The sequence below is a fragment of the Oncorhynchus tshawytscha genome, linkage group LG32 (genome assembly GCF_018296145.1).
Source record: "Oncorhynchus tshawytscha isolate Ot180627B linkage group LG32, Otsh_v2.0, whole genome shotgun sequence".
NCBI lineage: Eukaryota > Metazoa > Chordata > Actinopteri > Salmoniformes > Salmonidae > Oncorhynchus > Oncorhynchus tshawytscha.
The window spans coordinates 13,903,243-13,923,376 of record NC_056460.1 but is presented as its reverse complement, the minus strand read 5'-3'; the positions used below and the strand labels follow the sequence as shown (position 1 = coordinate 13,923,376).

At 41.6% G+C, this 20,134-nt stretch overlaps 1 protein-coding gene across 1 annotated transcript in view; it reads left to right on the top strand.

Annotated features, from left to right (window-relative positions):
* sorcs3 (sortilin related VPS10 domain containing receptor 3) overlaps positions 1-20,134 on the top strand; it is a 200,644-nt gene that overhangs the window by 125,926 nt on the left and 54,584 nt on the right. The window contains exon 5 of the mRNA XM_024401532.1: positions 16,321-16,388. Coding sequence (XP_024257300.1) covers positions 16,321-16,388 — 68 coding nt within the window. The remainder of the gene's footprint in view (positions 1-16,320; positions 16,389-20,134) is intronic.

Here is a 20,134-nt window from a genome sequence, read left to right as displayed (position 1 = left end):
ACAAAAAGATCCAGTTGATGTCCATGTATCTATTGCCAGTCTATGATGAAGCCTAACAATATCTATCCTGTTTAAGTTCAACCTTAGTTCCCTCAGCACCAGTCTCTGTGTTTAATACCCTTATTCAGGTTTCTGGTGTTGTAATCAATTGGTTTTTGGTATGTCAAGAGGAGAACCCCAGGTGTCTGACATAACTTTGTTTTCCCCAAATAATGTTCCTGTCAGCCCCCTGTAGTCTCCCCACTCAGACGCACAATGTCAGATGAAGAACGTCAGTCTACCGCATTCTGTACAACAACCAAATCAGATAGTTGACATGTTGGAGATGCATTTATTCACACTTCCTTTCAACCTTTGAAAAAAGTGAGCAAAAATGTTTCACTTCGGATGTCAAACGAGTTCACAGTATCCAATGTTCCAAGATAATAAAAAATAATAATAACTCACAAGTGAATTTGGATCACCTGCATACACTATTTGCAGCCTGGTCACCCAGCACCACAATTACATTGCAGGCACCCCTACACACCGCCTAAGCCCCGTTTAGGTTATTTGTAATTCCTTCCACTGGGGGAAATAATCTGTATTGCCAGACAGCGCCGCTAGAATAAAGCATCAGTGTATCTCAGGTTTATTTGTGACTTCTCCAGTCTCTTACTGACTTGCCCTACATTGCGTATGGGGATTTGATTGGCCCCTTGTCTGCATTAGGTTTGTTGGCTATTACAGATAGCAGGATTACTGTCATTAGTCAATAAACTATAACTAAATGTTGTTGTGGAGGGGGGTCATCCTGCTGAGGATAAAGCTGGAGAAGGTGTTGTGGAGGAGGCTCTTCCTGCTGAGGATAAAGCTGGAGAAGGTGTTGTGGAGGAGGCTCTTCCTGCTGAGGATAAAGCTGGAGAAGGTGTTGTGGAGGAGGGTCTTCCTGCTGAGGATAAAGCTGGAGAAGGTGTTGTGGAGGAGGCTCTTCCTGCTGAGGATAAAGCTGGAGAAGGTGTTGTGGAGGAGGGTCTTCCTGCTGAGGATAAAGCTGGAGAAGGTGTTGTGGAGGAGGCTCTTCCTGCTGAGGATAAAGCTGGAGAAGGTGTTGTGGAGGAGGGTCTTCCTGCTGAGGATAAAGCTGGAGAAGGTGTTGTGGAGGAGGCTCTTCCTGCTGAGGATAAAGCTGGAGAAGGTGTTGTGGAGGAGGGTCTTCCTGCTGAGGATAAAGCTGGAGAAGGTGTTGTGGAGGAGGGTCTTCCTGCTGAGGATAAAGCTGGAGAAGGTGTTGTGGAGGGGGGTGTTCCTGCTGAGGATAAAGCTGGAGAAGGTGTTGTGGAGGAGGCTCTTCCTGCTGAGGATAAAGCTGGAGAAGGTGTTGTGGAGGGGGTCTTCCTGCTGAGGATAAAGCTGGAGAAGTTGTTGTGGAGGAGGCTCTTCCTGCTGAGGATAAAGCTGGAGAAGGTGTTGTGGAGGGGGTCTTCCTGCTGAGGATAAAGCTGGAGAAGGTGTTGTGGAGGAGGCTCTTCCTGCTGAGGATAAGGCTGGAGAAGGTGTTGTGGAGGAGGCTCTTCCTGCTGAGGATAAAGCTGGAGAAGGTGTTGTGGAGGGGGTCTTCCTGGTGAGAATAAAGCTGGAGAAGGTGTTGTGGAGGAGGCTCTTCCTGCTGAGGATAAAGCTGGAGAAGGTGTTGTGGAGGGGGGTCTTCCTGCTGAGGATAAAGCTGGAGAAGGTGTTGTGGAGGAGGCTCTTCCTGCTGAGGATAAAGCTGGAGAAGGTGTTGTGGAGGGGGGTCTTCCTGGTGAGAATATATCTGGAGGTGTTTTTTTGGAGGATGTGTACATTTTCACTACAGCAGATGGATGGAGGTGTGCTGTTACATAGAGATAGGAGTAAGGGAGCCAATGTGCCAACAACAAGGAAACAGATTGTTGCATGTGTAAGAAACAACTTTTTTGTCGTTGTCAGGCCTCTCTTGTCATGCACCTGTGTTCCTTTGGTGATATGGTGGAGGTGTGACATCCTTTTGGTTTTTCATCATGTCCCGGGCCTCTTTATATTGAGTTTAAAGCACCAGTTGATGGACTGCCTCTTCAATTCAAACCATAGGCTGTACTGTGTGTGTGTGTGTGTGTGTGACAGAGAGAGGGAGTGAAGATGATGAATTAAAGTTTGTTTCTCGGTTTTGAAACAGGGCCTCCAGAATATTCTCACTTTGTTCTATCAATTTACATTCCAAACCCCCAAATATCAGAGATTTCTTAACACTTGGTCAAAATGACTTATTTTCAATTAAACTTATTGGCCCATATTACAGTAAGGGAGAAAACACACTTTTCACGGTTTTCATACATCCCATCCCTGAGCTGGCACTGATGGTGATCTGACACTTTATTACACCTCTCCCACTCCCTCTCTTGTTTCTCCCTGTCCCTGCCTTTTGAATCCCCCTCTTCTCGTCCGCCGCAGACAGAAGTCGGAGTGTGTATCTCAGTATCTCGGCCAGGTACAAGGCTGACATTTAACTTTTCAAATAGGATCAGCTGGGTATCAGTGCCAGAGCTGCCATCCTTCCATCATTATTCTGTGAGGAAGACATAATAGTCGACTTGATGGATTCTGCTTCGCTTCTTAACTAAAGTCCAACAGCCTCATTCTGTGGCTGGCTCCACGTTCATATGTCACTAAAATGACCCGCTCTGCATTTTTTCTTGTTTATCAGTATGATAAAGTCTCCCTCTGAGGGAGAGCGATAGTGAAAGATGTAGTCATTTTGAAACCATTAGTGTTCACGGTCATTTGATCCTGCCAGACGCAGCATTGGTTTCCCCATCTATTTTAAATAGGGGATTATCAATGCAGCTTCCTTTTTCAGTGGAATGTCGATCTGGACTGGAGTTGGTCTATACTGGAGATGGTCTATACTGGAGATGGTCTATACTGGAGTTGGTCTATACTGGAGTTGGACTACACTGGAGTTGGTCTATACTGGAGTTGGTCTATACTGGAGTTGGTCTATACTGGAGTTGGTCTATACTGGAGTTGGTCTACACTGGTGTTGGTCTACACTGGTGTTGGACTACACTGGAGTTGGTCTACACTGGAGTTGGTCTATACTGGAGTTGGTCTATACTGGAGTTGGTGTATGCTGGAGTTGGACTATACTGAAGTTGGACAACACAGGAGTTGGATTATACTGATGTTGGATAATACTAGATGTGGTCTGTAGTGGAGTTGGGTTGTATTGGAGTTGAACTATACTGGAGTTGGATTGTACTGGAGATGGTCTACACTGGAGTTGGTCTACACTGGAGTTGTTCTACACTGGAGTTGGTCTACACTGGAGTTGGTCTACACTGGAGTTGGACTATACTGGAGTTGGACTATACTGGAGTTGGACTATACTGGAGTTGGTCTACACTGGAGTTGGTCGATACTGGAGTTGATCTGTATTGGAGTTGATCTGTATTGGAGTTGGTCTATACTGTAGTTGGTCTATACTGGAGTTGGACTACACTGGAGTCGGTCTATACTGGAGTTGGACTATACTGTAGTTGGTCTACACTGGAGTTGGACTATACTGGAGTTGGACTATACTGGAGTTGGTCTATACTGGAGTTGGACTATACTGTAGTTGGTCTACATTGGAGTTGGACTATACTGGAGTTGGTCTATACTGGAGTTGGACTGTACTGGAGTTGGACTACACTGGAGTTGGTCGATACTGGAGTTGGTCTGTATTGGAGTTGGTCTATACTTGAGTTGGACTATTCTGGAGTTAGACTACACTGGAGTTGGTCTATACTGGAGTTGGACCATACTGGAGTTGGACTATACTAGAGTTGGACTATACTGGAGTTGGTCTACACTGGAGTTGGTCGATACTGGAGTTGATCTGTATTGGAGTTGGTCTATACTGTAGTTGGTCTATACTGGAGTTGGACTACACTGGAGTTGGTCTATACTGGAGTTGGACTCTACTGTAGTTGGACTATACTAGAGTTGGACTATACTGGAGTTGGTCTACACTGGAGTTGGACTATACTGGAGTTGGTCTATACTGGAGTTGGTCTATACTGTAGTTGGTCTATACTGTAGTTGGTCTACACTGGAGTTGGACTATACTGTAGTTGGTCTACATTGGAGTTGGACTATACTGGAGTTGGTCTATACTGGAGTTGGACTATACTGGAGTTGGACTACACTGGAGTTGGTCGATACTGGAGTTGGTCGATACTGGAGTTGGTCTGTATTGGAGTTGGTCTATACTTGAGTTGGACTATTCTGGAGTTAGACTACACTGGAGTTGGTCTATACTGGAGTTGGACCATACTGGAGTTGGACTATACTAGAGTTGGACTATACTGGAGTTGGTCTACATTGGAGTTGGACTATACTGGAGTTGGTCTATACTGGAGTTGGACTATACTGGAGTTGGACTACACTGGAGTTGGTCGATACTGGAGTTGGTCGATACTGGAGTTGGTCTGTATTGGAGTTGGTCTATACTTGAGTTGGACTATTCTGGAGTTAGACTACACTGGAGTTGGTCTATACTGGAGTTGGACCATACTGGAGTTGGACTATACTAGAGTTGGACCATACTGGAGTTGGTCTACACTGGAGTTGGACACACTGAAGTTGGACTATACTGGAGTTGGTCTATACTCGAGATGGTCTATACTGGAGTTGGTCTACACTGGAGTTGGTCTACACTGGAGTTGGACACACTGAAGTTGGACTATACTGGAGTTGGTCTATACTCGAGATGGTCTATACTGGAGATGGTCTATACTAGAGTTGGATTACACTTTCTCGATACAGAATACTATACGTTGTTACTGTTGTGCAGGGTTGGTATTTGCTAAAACTTCCAATCAGATACAAAACCTGGGCGATTCTGCCTCATGTACTGTAGATTTGGACAGCAAGCCAAATTGTCGCAAAGGTGTAATCTACATTATTGATATTACTTTTCCAGAGCATCAATTCCAGTATATCTAACCTGTAGTGTTATGCTACACACCAGGGAGTAATTATCTACCTTTCCCATGACATTAATAACCAAACACAATGAAAACGCCCAGAGAATGCTTTTTCATTAGCTCTTCGCTGCAATTCATTCCCACATATATACCACTTAGACATACATTCAGTGCCAGTTTAATTTGTTTGGGGAACCTGTGATGCCCTTGAGGCTTAGAATTTATTTGTTTAATGTGGCCCGGATATTGGCTCTTTAGGACAATATTAGTATTGTCCTAATTGGAGTGTGAAATTATATGGGGTCGACATTGCACAAAATGTCATTGCACAAATAGTGCAGAAGGAGGATCAAAAATGTATAGTTCAAGACTACTGCCTTCACCAGAAAAAGCCTTGATGTAATTTCCCATCCACCTCCCCCCATCTCTAGTCGTACGCCCCGTCCACTCCCCCACATTTCCCCTAATGATCGTAACTTGCCCAGGAGCCTTGAAATTGTGAACAGTAGTGAAACTAAGTGTCTCATCATTATGTGATCTCCACCTATCCTCCCTCAGAGAAAATCTACCATATGTCCTGAGGAGTAGGGGCACAATCTCATTTCCGTGAGCATTTTATTTAAAAAAAATAATGATGTCCTTGTGCCATTTTGTTGATTTGGCGTAATGTGGTAAGCTGAATTACTCTACCAGTTGACTAATTGTCACGGACATCGTCGTGGGAATGACCGGACCAAGGTGCAGTGTGGTAAGTGTACATTTTCCTTTATTTATGTAACCATCGCCAACAAAACAAGAACCAAAACCGTGAAGCTTACTAGGGCTATAGTGCCACTAACAAAGTCAACTACCCACAAAATACAAAAGAAAAAAGGCTGCCTAAGTATGATTCCCAATCAGAGACAACGATAGACAGCTGTCCCTGATTGAGAACCATACCTGGCCAAAACATAGAAACAGAAAACATAGAAATAAAGAAACTAGAATGCCCACCCTAGTCACACCCTGGCCTACCCAAAATAGAGAATAAAAGCTTCTCTATGGCCAGGGCGTGACACTAATGGTAATGGGTGACTGAAGTTGACAGGGTCCATTTTGGGTTGTGGTATAATGCTGTTGCTGTTAGTTCATTCACTATGTGGTAGGAAACCCCATTAGAGGTCCATGTTAGGACGGTTGTCACATTAACATGCATGCAGGGGTTTTAACATGTTCATCGTGCCACCACGGAGACATAAACCAATATGTCTATATATAAAACGATATAGTCCCAAGCTTATTGTAAAGCCGAACTCCCCATAAGGTGAAACAGTGCCACTGTTCCTCCCAGCACATGTGTTATTGCTTTTGTTTAGTTGAAGTAACTGAGGAGATGAACATCCAGCATCACAGTAAAAATAAATCACAGTACATACTCTGCTGTTCTATTGTGCTTGCAATGACATCTGAGATAAACAAAACAGTACTCATTGTATGAAGTAACTTTGATGTTGTAACATTGCAGATGGACATGGCAGTTTCATCATTAAGGATTCCAGCTTTAAATACAAACCTATTGTTTAGTAGTAATCTACCATACAAAATGCTATATAGCAACATCACCCTTTCAATTTGGCATATTCCATGTACTCTTATGTTTGGATTGTATTGAGTATGAAACAAACATTGTAGATAATGTTGCCAATATGTCACAGTACAGCCTACTTTGTAGTATACTAGTTTGTGTGATGCAGGTCATTGTTAGAAGGAAATATCCTCTGAAACCCAATAGGATACAACATGTTGTTCAACTGTGCCGTACACTTACTTAGAGAGCAAGGTGACATGGAAGTATAAGAATAGTGATTTTAAGAAACAGCAGGGAACATTTTGGATGGGGAGCAAATTAAAGTACTGTGGGCTGAATAATGAAAGAGGGAACAGCCTGAAATGTACCTTGTACCCTTTGTCTCTCATCCTGAGTAGAGTGATAGATGGACCCTTACACCCCCCCACTCCCCCCCTATAATCCTCTCTCTGTTATTCAGAGGAGTCGAGTTCGGCAAAAAAGCAAAACGTACACTTCAAGGGCATGTGAAAATATCTGGAGGATAGCTTGGCTTCTCTGGGATACACAGGGATCATACTGAAGAGGTGCGACCCACATCTGGACAAACCCATCATCAGTCTGTCAGGGTCTTAGGATTTGGAGGTATTATCAGTCTGGATAAGAGAGCCAGGCTGGGAAATGAGAAAAAAACACTCTGACTGTCGAGAAAAACGGCCACAACTTTTGTGGCAGAACTAAGTTGTATAAATGGAGAAGACTCAGGGAGAGGTAAAATGTTGCTAATCACTAAGGTGTTATATCATCAAAACAACATATACGGTTGTTCTCTTGACACTTTCTACCACAGTAACCTTGGTGATTAGGTTTCTCCAACACTTGTTGCTTGCCATTGTTTTTGCTTTTCAAAACACACAGGCCACAAATAAATGTGACGAACGTTGGTTGTTGGCGCTTAGCTGAATGGATCATTTTTCTCCATTCCTTTCTCCCAGGGGGGCAGCTACCAAAAAACGAATCAGGAAATGGTAGGAATCAGCCTTGTTGGGCGTGCCACACAGTCCCTCCAGTCCTTCTATAAGCAAACATTGCTTGACTTAATCCGCCCTAATGATGCAAATGTACGCAGTTAATTATTTTCTACACAGAATCGTATCGCCACTAAACATTAGCCCAAATGCAACGGGGGACATCTGTCTCAATAAAGTATGCAGAGCGAGAAAATAAACAGATGTTTTTTTTTTCTGTCTTCATTTGAATTAAATTGACTGTTCAAAAGTGCATAAAAATGCAATTCTGTGGTAATAATAGTTATATGTGGGATATTGCCTTTCTGTGGATGGGTTTCAGCTCTTATCGTTGGAGGAGTCTCCTTCAGATAAGCTGGTTTAAATCAATCCTTGTCTAATAGGAGTCTGTACATTTCTAAATCCCAGAGTGCTTTCGCTTACAGGATCGTCTCTTGTCATTGTAATCCGTGGCTGACACCTTTCTGCTGCTCAATACTGATTCTTCATTCTAAAACCTCCCGTTTCTGACATCGACAAGACTTAAATAGATGTACTGTAATACAGAGAGAGCAGTAAACCATTTTTCTGATTTAAGAGCTTGTGTTGTGTTAGCAGAAGCAACATCTGCCCCTTATGTGTGTTCCCAGACCTGTAGCCAGGAAGTAAAAGTTTAGTATCCAACTGTGGTTGTATTATATAATGTGGTGCAGACTCTGCAATGGAACACACTGTATGACAAAATGGCTTCCTTACATCAGCAGTTTCACTCCTCCGCATAAACTGATCCTGGAAGATGATGTTGATCTTGTGCCAAAATGGCCCCCACAGTCTCCAATACTGCAGTGCATAGGCCCACTTTGTCATGACGCGTCCAGCAAGGTGCTGTGGAGTGAGACCCCAAAATGGTTCCTCCACAATAAAAACACACTCCTGTCTATTCATTTATGAACAGTATGTGCTTATCTATATCCAAAATATCCTCCACCACCACCGCAGTGCCTTCCTTCTCCCACCCATCGTAGACCTGGATGTGTCCCTGCAAGGTATTGCTGGTCCAGAGACAAAATGGCTGCTCTTCCTCTTCCTCCACTGTGGTGTATTTCTCAGCTCAAAACCCTTCCATATGGCAGGTATCTTTAGTGCTCAGCCCACTTGTCAGCTGAAGCTGCACCAGGTCGGCTCCCCTTGCAGTTGACTGGACCCAGCAGGTCTTCTCAGGACACCTTTAATGGACTTTAAAATTTGAAACACACTGTCATGACAATGGCAATGACCTTTTTGATTTGATTTGACAATACAGACCTCCATATTATCTTTAAAAATGGACTAATAAGTGCCCATATTGCCTTTAGCAGTGGACTAATAAGTGCCCATATTGCCTTTAGCAGTGGACTAATAAGTGCCCATATTGCCTTTAGCAGTGGTCTAATAAGTGCCCATATTGCCTTTGACAATGGTCTAATAAGTGCCCATATTGCCTTTGACAATGGTCTAATGAGTGCCCATATTGCCTTTGACAATGGTCTAATGAGTGCCCATATTGCCTTTGACAATGGTCTAATAAGTGCCCATATTGCCTTTGACAATGGTCTAATGAGTGCCCATATTGCCTTTGACAATGGTCTAATGAGTGCCCATATTGCCTTTGACAATGGTCTAATGAGTGCCCATATTGCCTTTGACAATGGTCTAATGAGTGCCCATATTGCCTTCAACAGTTGACTAATAAGTGTCCATGTTGCCTTCAGCAGTGGACTAATAGTGTCATTTTCTCTGCGTTTACCTCGTAGCACTTCAAAGCACAATTATTCCTAATTGGATAACAATGCAGACATACCAAGCCTAAGTACTTAGTTGGGTATTATTATTTTGCATTGTGAATCACCACCTGTTTTTCACAGTCTAGACATGCAAAGGTAATATACATACTTACACATCCACACACATTATTCCACCATAACATGAACCTTTTAAAATCTCTTTACGCACCACTAAACTACACCTATAAAAGGTGGCTGGGTCTAGGAAAAGTTGTTGTTGACGAGTTTGCAGAGCCTATCCAACCAAGCGGAATAGATGACTGAGCTCAGCATTCATCACTCCTCCCCACCAGAGACTACACATTTGGTGACATTGTGAACCAAAACAGTTGCAGCGCCATTTGAACGGCTGCTATCATTTGTTATTTAACTGGGTTAGTGCAGATGTGTGCCCCGTTAAGATCCATTGAGGGACGGTGGTGGGTAATACGTCACCGCGAGAGGGAATTGGTATTGGTTTACAGGAAAGTGGGCTCCATTAGCGTGTGATTTTCCGCTTACATGTTTAGCGATACGGCATGCTCTATGAGACTCAACACGGTCTTATTTCTATAGAACATACAAGGGAGGGGAGACAAGTGATGCAGTAGTTCTCCGGAGCAGACCATTTTACTCGCCCTAGCAAAGCTGGTTAGGCTCTTTTTATGTTACCCAGAGCATTGGTGACTGCAACTGTGCTGTTGGCAACACATTAATTTGTTTTTTTTTGCCAACGTTTACTGACACCGGCCATATTCAATGGGTGTTGAGCGTTCGTAAATTTGCCAGTTATTCTGCGCTCTGGCACACGACGAGAGTGCTCTGAAATCGGAGTAAATAGCCAGAGTGAATTTACCAGCTACATCTATTGACAGTTGTGAAGTGTCATCATAAAAATTATATTGAAATAGTTACTTGCATAGTGGAGTATTTTGTTTAAACACGTAGCTAGCTAGCTAAACAATTAACCACAATCCCAACTCATAATGTTACTACCCTGCATGAATATGCAGGTAACTAACCAACCAGGTTCAATGTTAGCTAGCTAATATTCGGAATTTTCCCCATCTCCTTAGCTATCAAAGTCTAATTCCACTGATTTCAAAACTCGGTCGTCTAGAAAGTGGAGAGTAACACTTATACAGTTCTACTACGTGATATCTTTCAAAAAAGCCTTGTTAGAAAGGATTACCTACACATACTGACCAGTTCATATTATAGACAGAAACCTGCTACATGGCAGACCAATTCAAACTCATCTCTTAGGATGTCCAGCCCACTCATTATCTCAGCCAATCATGGCTAGAGGGAAGGTTGCTAACTTTTTCCATGTATAAACCAACTAGGCTCGTAATTTATCAATGTTATTCATATTTACAGATGGCATACAAGTTTGCACATTCAAGTTCACATGTTCAGGAAGGCATTTCTGCACAAAAAAAGCATTTTGATTTAAAAAAAAGTTTACATTCAAATAGTGCTCCTGTGAAGTAGTGACACGCAACATACGCCTAGTCACCTATTGTAAAGTATTGTTTAGGCTTCAACTCTAGGCTTCAATATGTAGCCTGAAGTATGGCACCAACAAACTTGACAAGCTCTGATACTATTAGCTTGCAATCCCATTTTAGATCATTCTATACTTGAGCTGCTACTGTATAAAGTTAATAAATATGAGTTGATTTTTACCCTATAGCACACTGTAAATGAAGCCTCCTGTTACTAATTTGAAACACATTCTGCCATCGCCTTGCAAATGACTGCCACTTTGTCCCAGGGCTCATACAGAGCTCACAGTAGACTAAACATCCACAAGACCCAGACTGTTGTCAAATGATGCCACCCTGTTTCCTCTATGTCAATCAGGATCCAGTCATCACCTCATATCCACTACCATAATGAATAGGTAGTGATAGTACAGTGTTCACAAGCATGTGTTGGTGATATCATGTACTGTATCTATGTACAGCTAATAAAAGAGATCATGTTGAAGGGATGTCTGTCTAGATTGACCACAAACTGTATAGTACAGCTTCTATACAGGTCCACTCTGGCCAAGACACTCTCCGACTGGCCAATAGACTGTCAGACTGGCCAAAACAATGTCAGACTGGCCAAGACACTCTCAGACTTGCCAAGACGCAGTCAGACTGGCCAAGACAATGTCAGACTGGCCAAGACACTGCCATACGCTGTGTGCTAAGAGGTGATGAACTTTTCCTTGTGGAGACATGACTTACAGCTTTTGATGTATCAGTCACAGTAATATGCTCACATTCACTCATAAAAAGCACCTCCAGATATGAAATTGACTATTCCCATCAAAATGATATCATATGGAGTCATATGGACAATGTTAAAATAATTCCCATTTATTCCTTCCTTTAAAGACAAAGGCATAACATTTAAGATGACGCCGGAGAGGATGGCTGACATGCTCATAACCAACTGTCTATTTTGTGAGTTTTTTTGCATCGTTTGTAAATTATTTTTTTTACTAATTTTGTACATAATGTTGCTGCTGCCATCTCTTATGACCGAAAATAACTCTGGACATCAGAACAGCGATTACTCACCTCGAGCTTGACAAAGCTTTTTCCTTTAACGAGTCCGACGAGAAGGTTATACTGCTTTCCCGGGAACAGGCCCAAATCCCCTTCATTTGCGTGAAGAAAAGACAGAGAAAAAGGGGTTGGAGGTCAGGCTGCCTTCTGAGCGAGTAAACTTCCACTGCCATCCGTTGAGGAGTATACCACCTCAGTCATCGGCTTCATCCATAAGTGTATTAACGACATCGTCCCCACAGTGACTGCACATACATTTCCCAACCAGAAGCCATGGATTACCGGCAACATCCACATCGAGTTAAAGGCTAGAGATGCCACTTTCAAGGAGCAGGACACTAATCTGGATGGTTATAAGAAATTCCGCTATGCCCTCAGATGAACCATCAAACAAGCAATGCGTCAATACAGGATTAAGATTGAATCCTACTACACCGGCTCTGATGCTCGTTGGATGTGGCAGGGCTTGAAAACTATTACAGACTACAAAGGGAAACCCAGATACGAGCTGCCCAGTGACACGAGCCTAACAGATGAGCTACATGCCTTTTATGCTCGCTTCGAGGCAAGCAACACTGAAGCATGCACGAGAGCACCAGCTGCTCTCTCGGTAGCCGATGTGAGCAAGACCTTTAACCTCTCTAGGGTATGTGGGACGCTAGTCCCACCTGTCCAGCATCCAGTGAGATTGCAGAGCGCCAAATTCAAATACAGAAATACTCATTATAAAAATTCAGAAAAGATACTATTTTACATAGGTTTAAAGATGAACTTCTTGTGAATTCAACCACGGTGTTAGATTTAAAAAATGCTTTACGGTGAAAGTATACCTTGCGATTATTTGAGAACATAGCCCAGCAGACAAATCATTAAAAGAGTTACACAAGTCAGAAATAGAGATAAAATTAATCTTACCTTTGATGATCTTCATATGGTTGCACTCAGAAGACATTAATTTATTCAATAAATGTTCCTTTTGTTCGGTAAAGTCTCTTTATATTCAAAATCCTCCGTTTTGTCCACACGTTTTCTTCAGTAATCCACAGGCTCAAATGCAGTCACAACAGGCAGACAAAAAAACTAAATTGTAGTTCATGGAAACATGTCAAACGATGTTTATAGTCAATCCTCAGGTTGTTTTTAGCCTAAATAATCGATAATACTTCAACCGGACAATAACTTTGTCAATATAAAAGGTAAACAAGAAAGGCACTCTCTCGGTCGCATGAAAAAGCTCTGTGACACAGCAGGGTCCACTCAGACTGCTCTTACTCCCTCATTTTTCAGAATACAAGCCTGAAACCATTTCTAAAGACTGTTGACATCTAGTGGAAGGCATAGGAACTGCAATTTGAGTCCAAAGTCAATGGATACTGTAATGGCATTGAATATAACACTTTACAACAAAAAATACTACTTCCTGAATGGATTTGTCTCAGGTTTTCACCTGCCAAATCAGTTCTGTTATATTCACAGACACTATTTTAACAGTTTTGGAAACTTTTGAACTTTTCTATCCAAATCTACAAATTATATGCATATCCTATCTTCTGGGCCTGAGTAGGAGGCAGTTTATTTTGGGCATGCTTTTCATCCAAAATTCCAAATGCTGCCCCCTACCCTAGAGAAGTTAAACAGGTCAACATCCACAAAGTCGCAGGGCCAGACGGATTATCAGAACATGACCTCAAAGCATGCACGACCAACTGGCAAGTGTCTTCACTGACATTTACAACCTCTACCTGACCAAGTCATGTTTCAAGCAGACTACCATAGTCTCTGTGCCCAAGGAAACAAATTATGATTACCACCCAGTAGCACTCATGTCGGTAGCCATGAAGTGCTTTGAAAGGCTGGTCATGGATCACATAAACAGCATACTCCCAGATAACCTAAACCCACTCCAATTCGCATTTCACCCCAACAGATCCACAGATGATGCAATCTCAATCACAGTCCACACTGCTCTTTCTCATCTGGACATAAATAACGTCTATATGAGAATGCTGTGTAAGATCTTGGAGCCATGACTGTGATGCCCACGCTTTGGGGTCGCAACACACCATATGCATCAGCGATAATGTTTGTACATAATGTTCTGCGTTTTCCCTGAATCCACATTAAAATGAATTATTCTTTAGATGAAGAGGCAACACATGCTGTGCAACACCTTCCGTGCCCTCATGCGCCGTGATGTTTTTGCTCTTGTACATAATCAGATGTTTTCATTAATCCACTTGACATGTTCTCTAAAGCTTTCATTGTTTATCTACCTAGCTTAGGCACAACAACCATGACTCTCTTTTTCTGTCTCTCTTTCCTGGTAAACCGCATGTTCTACATAAAAAATGTTGGTGTCAACGTTTTGCAAAAGTACACAGCTAAACAAGCCTCAGAACACAATAACATACATACCGCCATATGGATTTAAATTGAAATCCTCAACATGAATAGATGAGCGGAACCAAAAATGTTATCCTCTAGGCCAATGGCACTTCTACACCTGCTCTTCAACAGGGAAATATATTTATTTTTAGGCAAGTATATTCTTAATTTACAGTAGCATTCTGGATTTGTATTCTTCCTCTGATTTATAGGCGTTGGTTTCCATTAGTTTGATCAATAATTCGATATATAAACACTCCGCTTCATTTGGTCACCAGGAATCCATCAAAGGTTTTGCTGTTCCAGGATAAGCAAACGATAATGTTAAACCTATTTTGCACCGAACATATTGGACTTGAAGTGCTTTATCTATACCACGCACTAATTTACAATTGGAAAAGGAAACAGGATAGGTCTGGAAACAGGATAGTCTGAGTTATAATGATGATGTCAGTTTAAAAATTCTTAGGGCTGAGATCTCGCTAACAGGATCGATATGACAACAGCCAGTGAAAGTGCAGGGCGCCAAATTCAAAACAATAGAAGTCCCAAAATTAAAATTCCTCAAACATAGAAGTATTTCACACCATTTTAAAGAAACAGTTCTTGTTAATCCCAAAACAGTGTCCGATTTCAAATAAGCTTTACGGCGAAAGTACCACAAGCGATTATGTTAGGTCAGAGCCAAGTCACAGAAAAACACAGCCATTTTTCCAGCCAAAGATTGGAGTCACAAAATTCAGAAATAGAGATTAAATTAATCACTAACCCTTGATGTTCTTCATCAGATGACACTCATAGGACCTCATGTTACACAATACACGTATGTTTTGTTCAATAAAGTTCATATATATATCAAGAAATCTCAGTATACATCGGCACGTTATGTGCAGTAGTTCCAAAAACATCTGGTGATTTTGCAGAGAACCACATCAATTTACTGAAATAATCATAATAAATGTTCATGAAAATACAAGTTTTATGCATGGAACTTTAGATACACTTTTCCTTAATGCAACCGCTGTGTCAGATTTCAAAAAAGCTTTATGGAAAGAGTCCAAAACAAGCCAAACAGATATCCGCCATGTTGTGTAGTCAACAGAAGTCAGAAATACCATTATAGATATTCACTTACCTTTGATGATCTTCATCAGAATGCACTCTCAGGAATACCAGTTCCTCAATAAATGTTTGTTTTGTTCGATAATGTCCATCATTTGTCCAAATAGCTACTTTGGTTAGTGCGTTTTGTAAACAAATCCAAACTCACGCAGCGCGTTCACTAGGAGCAGACGAAATGTCAAAAAGTTCCGTTACAGTCCGTAGAAACATGTCAAACGATGTATAGAATCAATCTTTAGGATGTTTTTAACAAAAATCTTCAATAATGTTCCAACCGGAGAGTTCCTTTGTCTGTAGAAAAGCAATGGAACGCGCGCTACCTCTCACGTGAATGAGCGTCACGAGCTTGTGGTACTCTGCCAGACTACTGCCCCAAAGAGCCCTTATGAGCCCCTCCTGTACAGTAGAAGCATCAAACAAGGTTCTGAAGACTGTTGACATCTAGTGGAAGCCTTGGGAAATGCAAAATTACCAATATCCCACTATATCATCAATAGGGAATGAGTTGAAAAACAACCAACCTCAGATGTCCCACTTCCTGGTTGGATTTTTTTCTCAGGTTTTTGCCTGCCATATGAGTTCTGTTATACTCACAGACATCATTCAAACAGTTTTAGAAACTTCAGAGTGTTTTCTATCCATATATACTCACAATATGCATAGTATCTGGGACTGAGTAGCAGGCTGTTTACTCTGGGCACCTTATTCATCCAAGCATCCAAGCTCAATACTGCCGCCAGCCATAAGAAGTTAAAGCTATGTCAGCCTATCTAGAGTGTCACGCTTTATTGCTCACTGGTACGCTCTTCCCTATTATTATCCTGCCATGACTCAAGCCCACTGTCACTTTACTTTCTCCTTTGTGATAAGTAGACTGATATGTTCTCTATCTCTCTTTTCTTTCTCTTTTTATGTTCTTTGTCACAGTTGTACGCATCGCTGGACTTTGGGAGAAAATGGCAGCTGGTTCATGAGCATGTGAACAGGTTCTACTGGTGAGTCATACGCTTGTCCTCTTTCTTTCTTTCCTTGTTCTCATCATCCTTCTCTTCCTCTCGTCCTCTCGGTTGTCCTGTTCTTTTCCTTTGTCTACTCAGACTCTCATCACAAACAGTTTTGGAGCATCACTAGCACGTTTTTTGCTTTCTGCAATGCAAGAGACTGTGCTATTATGTGTTTTTTTTTGCGTTATTTGTAACTTATTTGTACATAATGTTTCTGCAAACATCTCTTACGGCAAAAAAGAGCTTCTGGATACCAGGACAGAGATCACTCACCTTGGATTAGACAAAGATTTTTTCTTCAACAAACAAGACGCAGCAGACATTACCGAAAGCTGCCATTACCGTCAATACTTCTCGCCAACATGCAATAACTTCTTATGGGCAGGTGGGACAGTAGCGTCCCATCTGGCCAACATCCGGGGAAATTGCAGAGCGCGAACTTCAAATTACAGAAATATAAATATTTAACATTCATGAAAATACAAGTATTATAAATCAAAATAAAGCTTAACTTCTTGTTAATCCAGCCGCTGTCAGATTTCAAAAAGGCTTTACGGTGAAAGCACACCATGCTTTCACTGTCTGAGGACTGCCACTACAGGACGGAGATTTGTCTTCCAACAAGACAATGATCCAAAACATAAAGCAAAATCTACAATGGAATGGTTCAAAAATAAACATATCCAGGTGTTAGAATGGCCAAGTCAAAGTCCAGACCTGAATCCAATCGAGAATCTGTGGAAAGAACTGAAAACTGCTGTTCACAAATGCTCTCCATCCAACCTCACTGAGCTCGAGCTGTTTTGCAAGGAGGAATGGGAAAAAATTTCAGTCTCTCGATGTGCAAAACTGATAGAGACATACCGCAAGCGACTTACAGCTGTAATCGCAGCAAAAGGTGGCGCTACAAAGTATTAACTTAAGGGGGTTGAATAATTTTGCACGCCCAATTTTTCAGTTTTTGATTTGTTAAAAAAGTTTGAAATATCCAATAAATGTCGTTCCACTTCATGATTGTGTCCCACTTGTTGTTGATTCTTCACAAAAAAATACAGTTTTATATCTATATGTTTGAAGCCTGAAATGTGGCAAAAGGTCGCAAAGTTCAAGGGGGCCGAATACTTTCGCAAGGCACTGTAACAATTTGAGTGACTCTAAGAATCTCCTTGATTCTATAGAGAGTTATTTCTGTTAGTGAAGATTTCAATCAGTCTTGTTGTCAATATTTATCCGTTATGGACATCCAGTACCGGGTTGCTCAGTAAAAAAAAATAAAAAAAATCTCCAGGTTGTGATAGATTAACCTCTGAATTTTACAAAACCTCTGAAGAAATAGCACCATTTTTACTTGAAACCTTTAAGGAGGCTTTAAAGAAGGGAGAACTACCTGCCTCTCTGAAGCAAGGGGTTATTACTCTTATACCTAAACAACACAAGGATCTCTTAAATATTGATAATTGGCGTCCAATCACATTCCTAAATAACGACTAAAAAATGATAGCCTTAATCATTGCAAAAAGGTTAAAGTCTTGCTTGAATGATCTTATTGATGAATGTCAATCAGGGTTTATGAAAGTGCGCCATATATCTAATAATCTGAGGTTGGTGTTAGACTTGGTTGAGTATTGTGATCTATTGGATGACTTCCCTGTTATCCTATTTTTGTTTTTTTTTAGAAAGCATTTGATAAAGTAAGTCACAATTTTATCTTTGATTGTCTTAAGCGTTTGAAATTTGGTCATTTTTTTGTTGATGCTATTAGAACTCTGTATAATGGTGGCAATAGCGGTATCAAACTCTGCCATGGAACAGCCTCAAGGTTTATGTCATGTCTAATCAAGGTGGGTGGAATCAGGCACAGAGAGCAGATAGCGATATAAAGTTTATTCTCCGGTGAACAAAACAAACACGGTCAACCCAAACACACACAGGGTGAAATTATCCAACACAGGATAACAGACTAACCGGAGAATAAGAAACACAATAACACCGACAGACGAAAATGAAATGACAAAATAAACAATCCCGCACAAAACAAGGGTGGGACAACCTACATTATATACAGACACTAATTAACTAAACAACACACAGGTGAAACCAATCAGACAAAACCAACAGATACACGAAAAGGGATCGGTAGTGGCTAGTAGGACGGTGACGACGACCGCCGAGCACCGCCTGAACGGGCAGGAGAGCCAACCTCGGCGGAAGTCGTGACAGTTTAAGATTTACAAAGGCATACGACAAGGTTGTCCAATTTCACCTTTTTTTATTTTTGTTAGGATCTCAAATTTTATGCTCATTAGTTCATAAAAGTCCATTTGAAGGCATTACAGTCCAGGCCAGAGAGATCAAGATATCCCAACTGGTGAATGATGTGTCTTAAGCTAGATTAGCATATTCCAAAATCTCAGGTTTGGCATTAAATCTTTCCAGCGCATGTGACAAACTTTGATTTGATTTGAATAACTAGTGTTGCTGGTGGGAAATTCTGTGTACCATTCTGCACATTTCCACTGTTGATATGATTGGACTGTGATAAATCTACATTCACAGTGTCACCATTTCACATTCTGCCTCTCACATGTCACATACATACTGTACATTCATAAAATAGGAAGATACTGTATAATTTGTCACCTCTCATCCAATCACATCGAACCACCCCCATTCCGAGGAAGTACACACTCATCACAAACGTAGCTCTGAATTTATTCTGCCTCATTGCTTTCATTCCTAGAGATGTAGGAGATGCTCTGTGTGTGTGTGTCACAGTTTGGATCACCACTTTATTTTCAGAACTTGTAATGTCAGCCTTGAAATGGTTTAACTTGGGTCAAACGTTTCGGGTAGCCTTCCACAAGCTTCCCACAATACGTTGGGTGAATTTTGAACCATTCCTTCTGACAGAGCTGATGTAACTGAGTCAGGTTTGTAGGCCTCCTTGCTCGCACACACTTTTTCAGTTCTGACCACACATTTTCTATAGGATAGAGGTCAGGGCTTTGTGATGGCCACTCCAACACCTTTACTTTGTTGTCCTCAAGCCATTTTGCCACAACTTTGGAAGTATGCTTGGGGTCTGTGTCCATTTGGAAGACCCATTTGGGACCAAGCTTTATCTTCCCAACTGATGTCTTGAGATGTTGCTTCAATATATCCACATACTTTTCCATCCTCATGATGCCATCTATTTTGTGAAGTGCACCAGTCCCTCTTTCAGCAAAGCACCCCCACAACATGATGCTGCCACCCCTGTGCTTCATGGGTGAGATGGTGTTCTTCCGCTTGCAAGCCTCCCCCTTTTTCCTCCAAACATAATGATGGTCGTTATGGCCAAACAGTTCTATTTTTGTTTCATCAGACCAGAGGACATTTCTCCAAAAAGTACGATCTTTGTCCCCATGTGCAGTTGCAAACCGTAGTCTGGCTTTTTTTATGGCAGTTTTGGATAGGTGGCTTCTTCCTTGCTGAGCGGCCTTTTAGGTTATGTCGATATAGGACTCATTTTACTGTGGATATAGACACTTTTGTACCTGTTTCCTCCAGCATCTTCACAAGGTCCTTTGCTGTTGTTCAGGGATTGATTTGCAGTTTTCGCACCAAAGTATGTTCATCTCTAGGAGACAGAACACGTCTCCTTTCTGAGCTGTATGACGGCTGAATGTGGTACCTTCAGGCGTTTGGAAAAAAATGCTGAGGTCTTGGCTGATTTTTTAAAATTTTCCCATGATGTC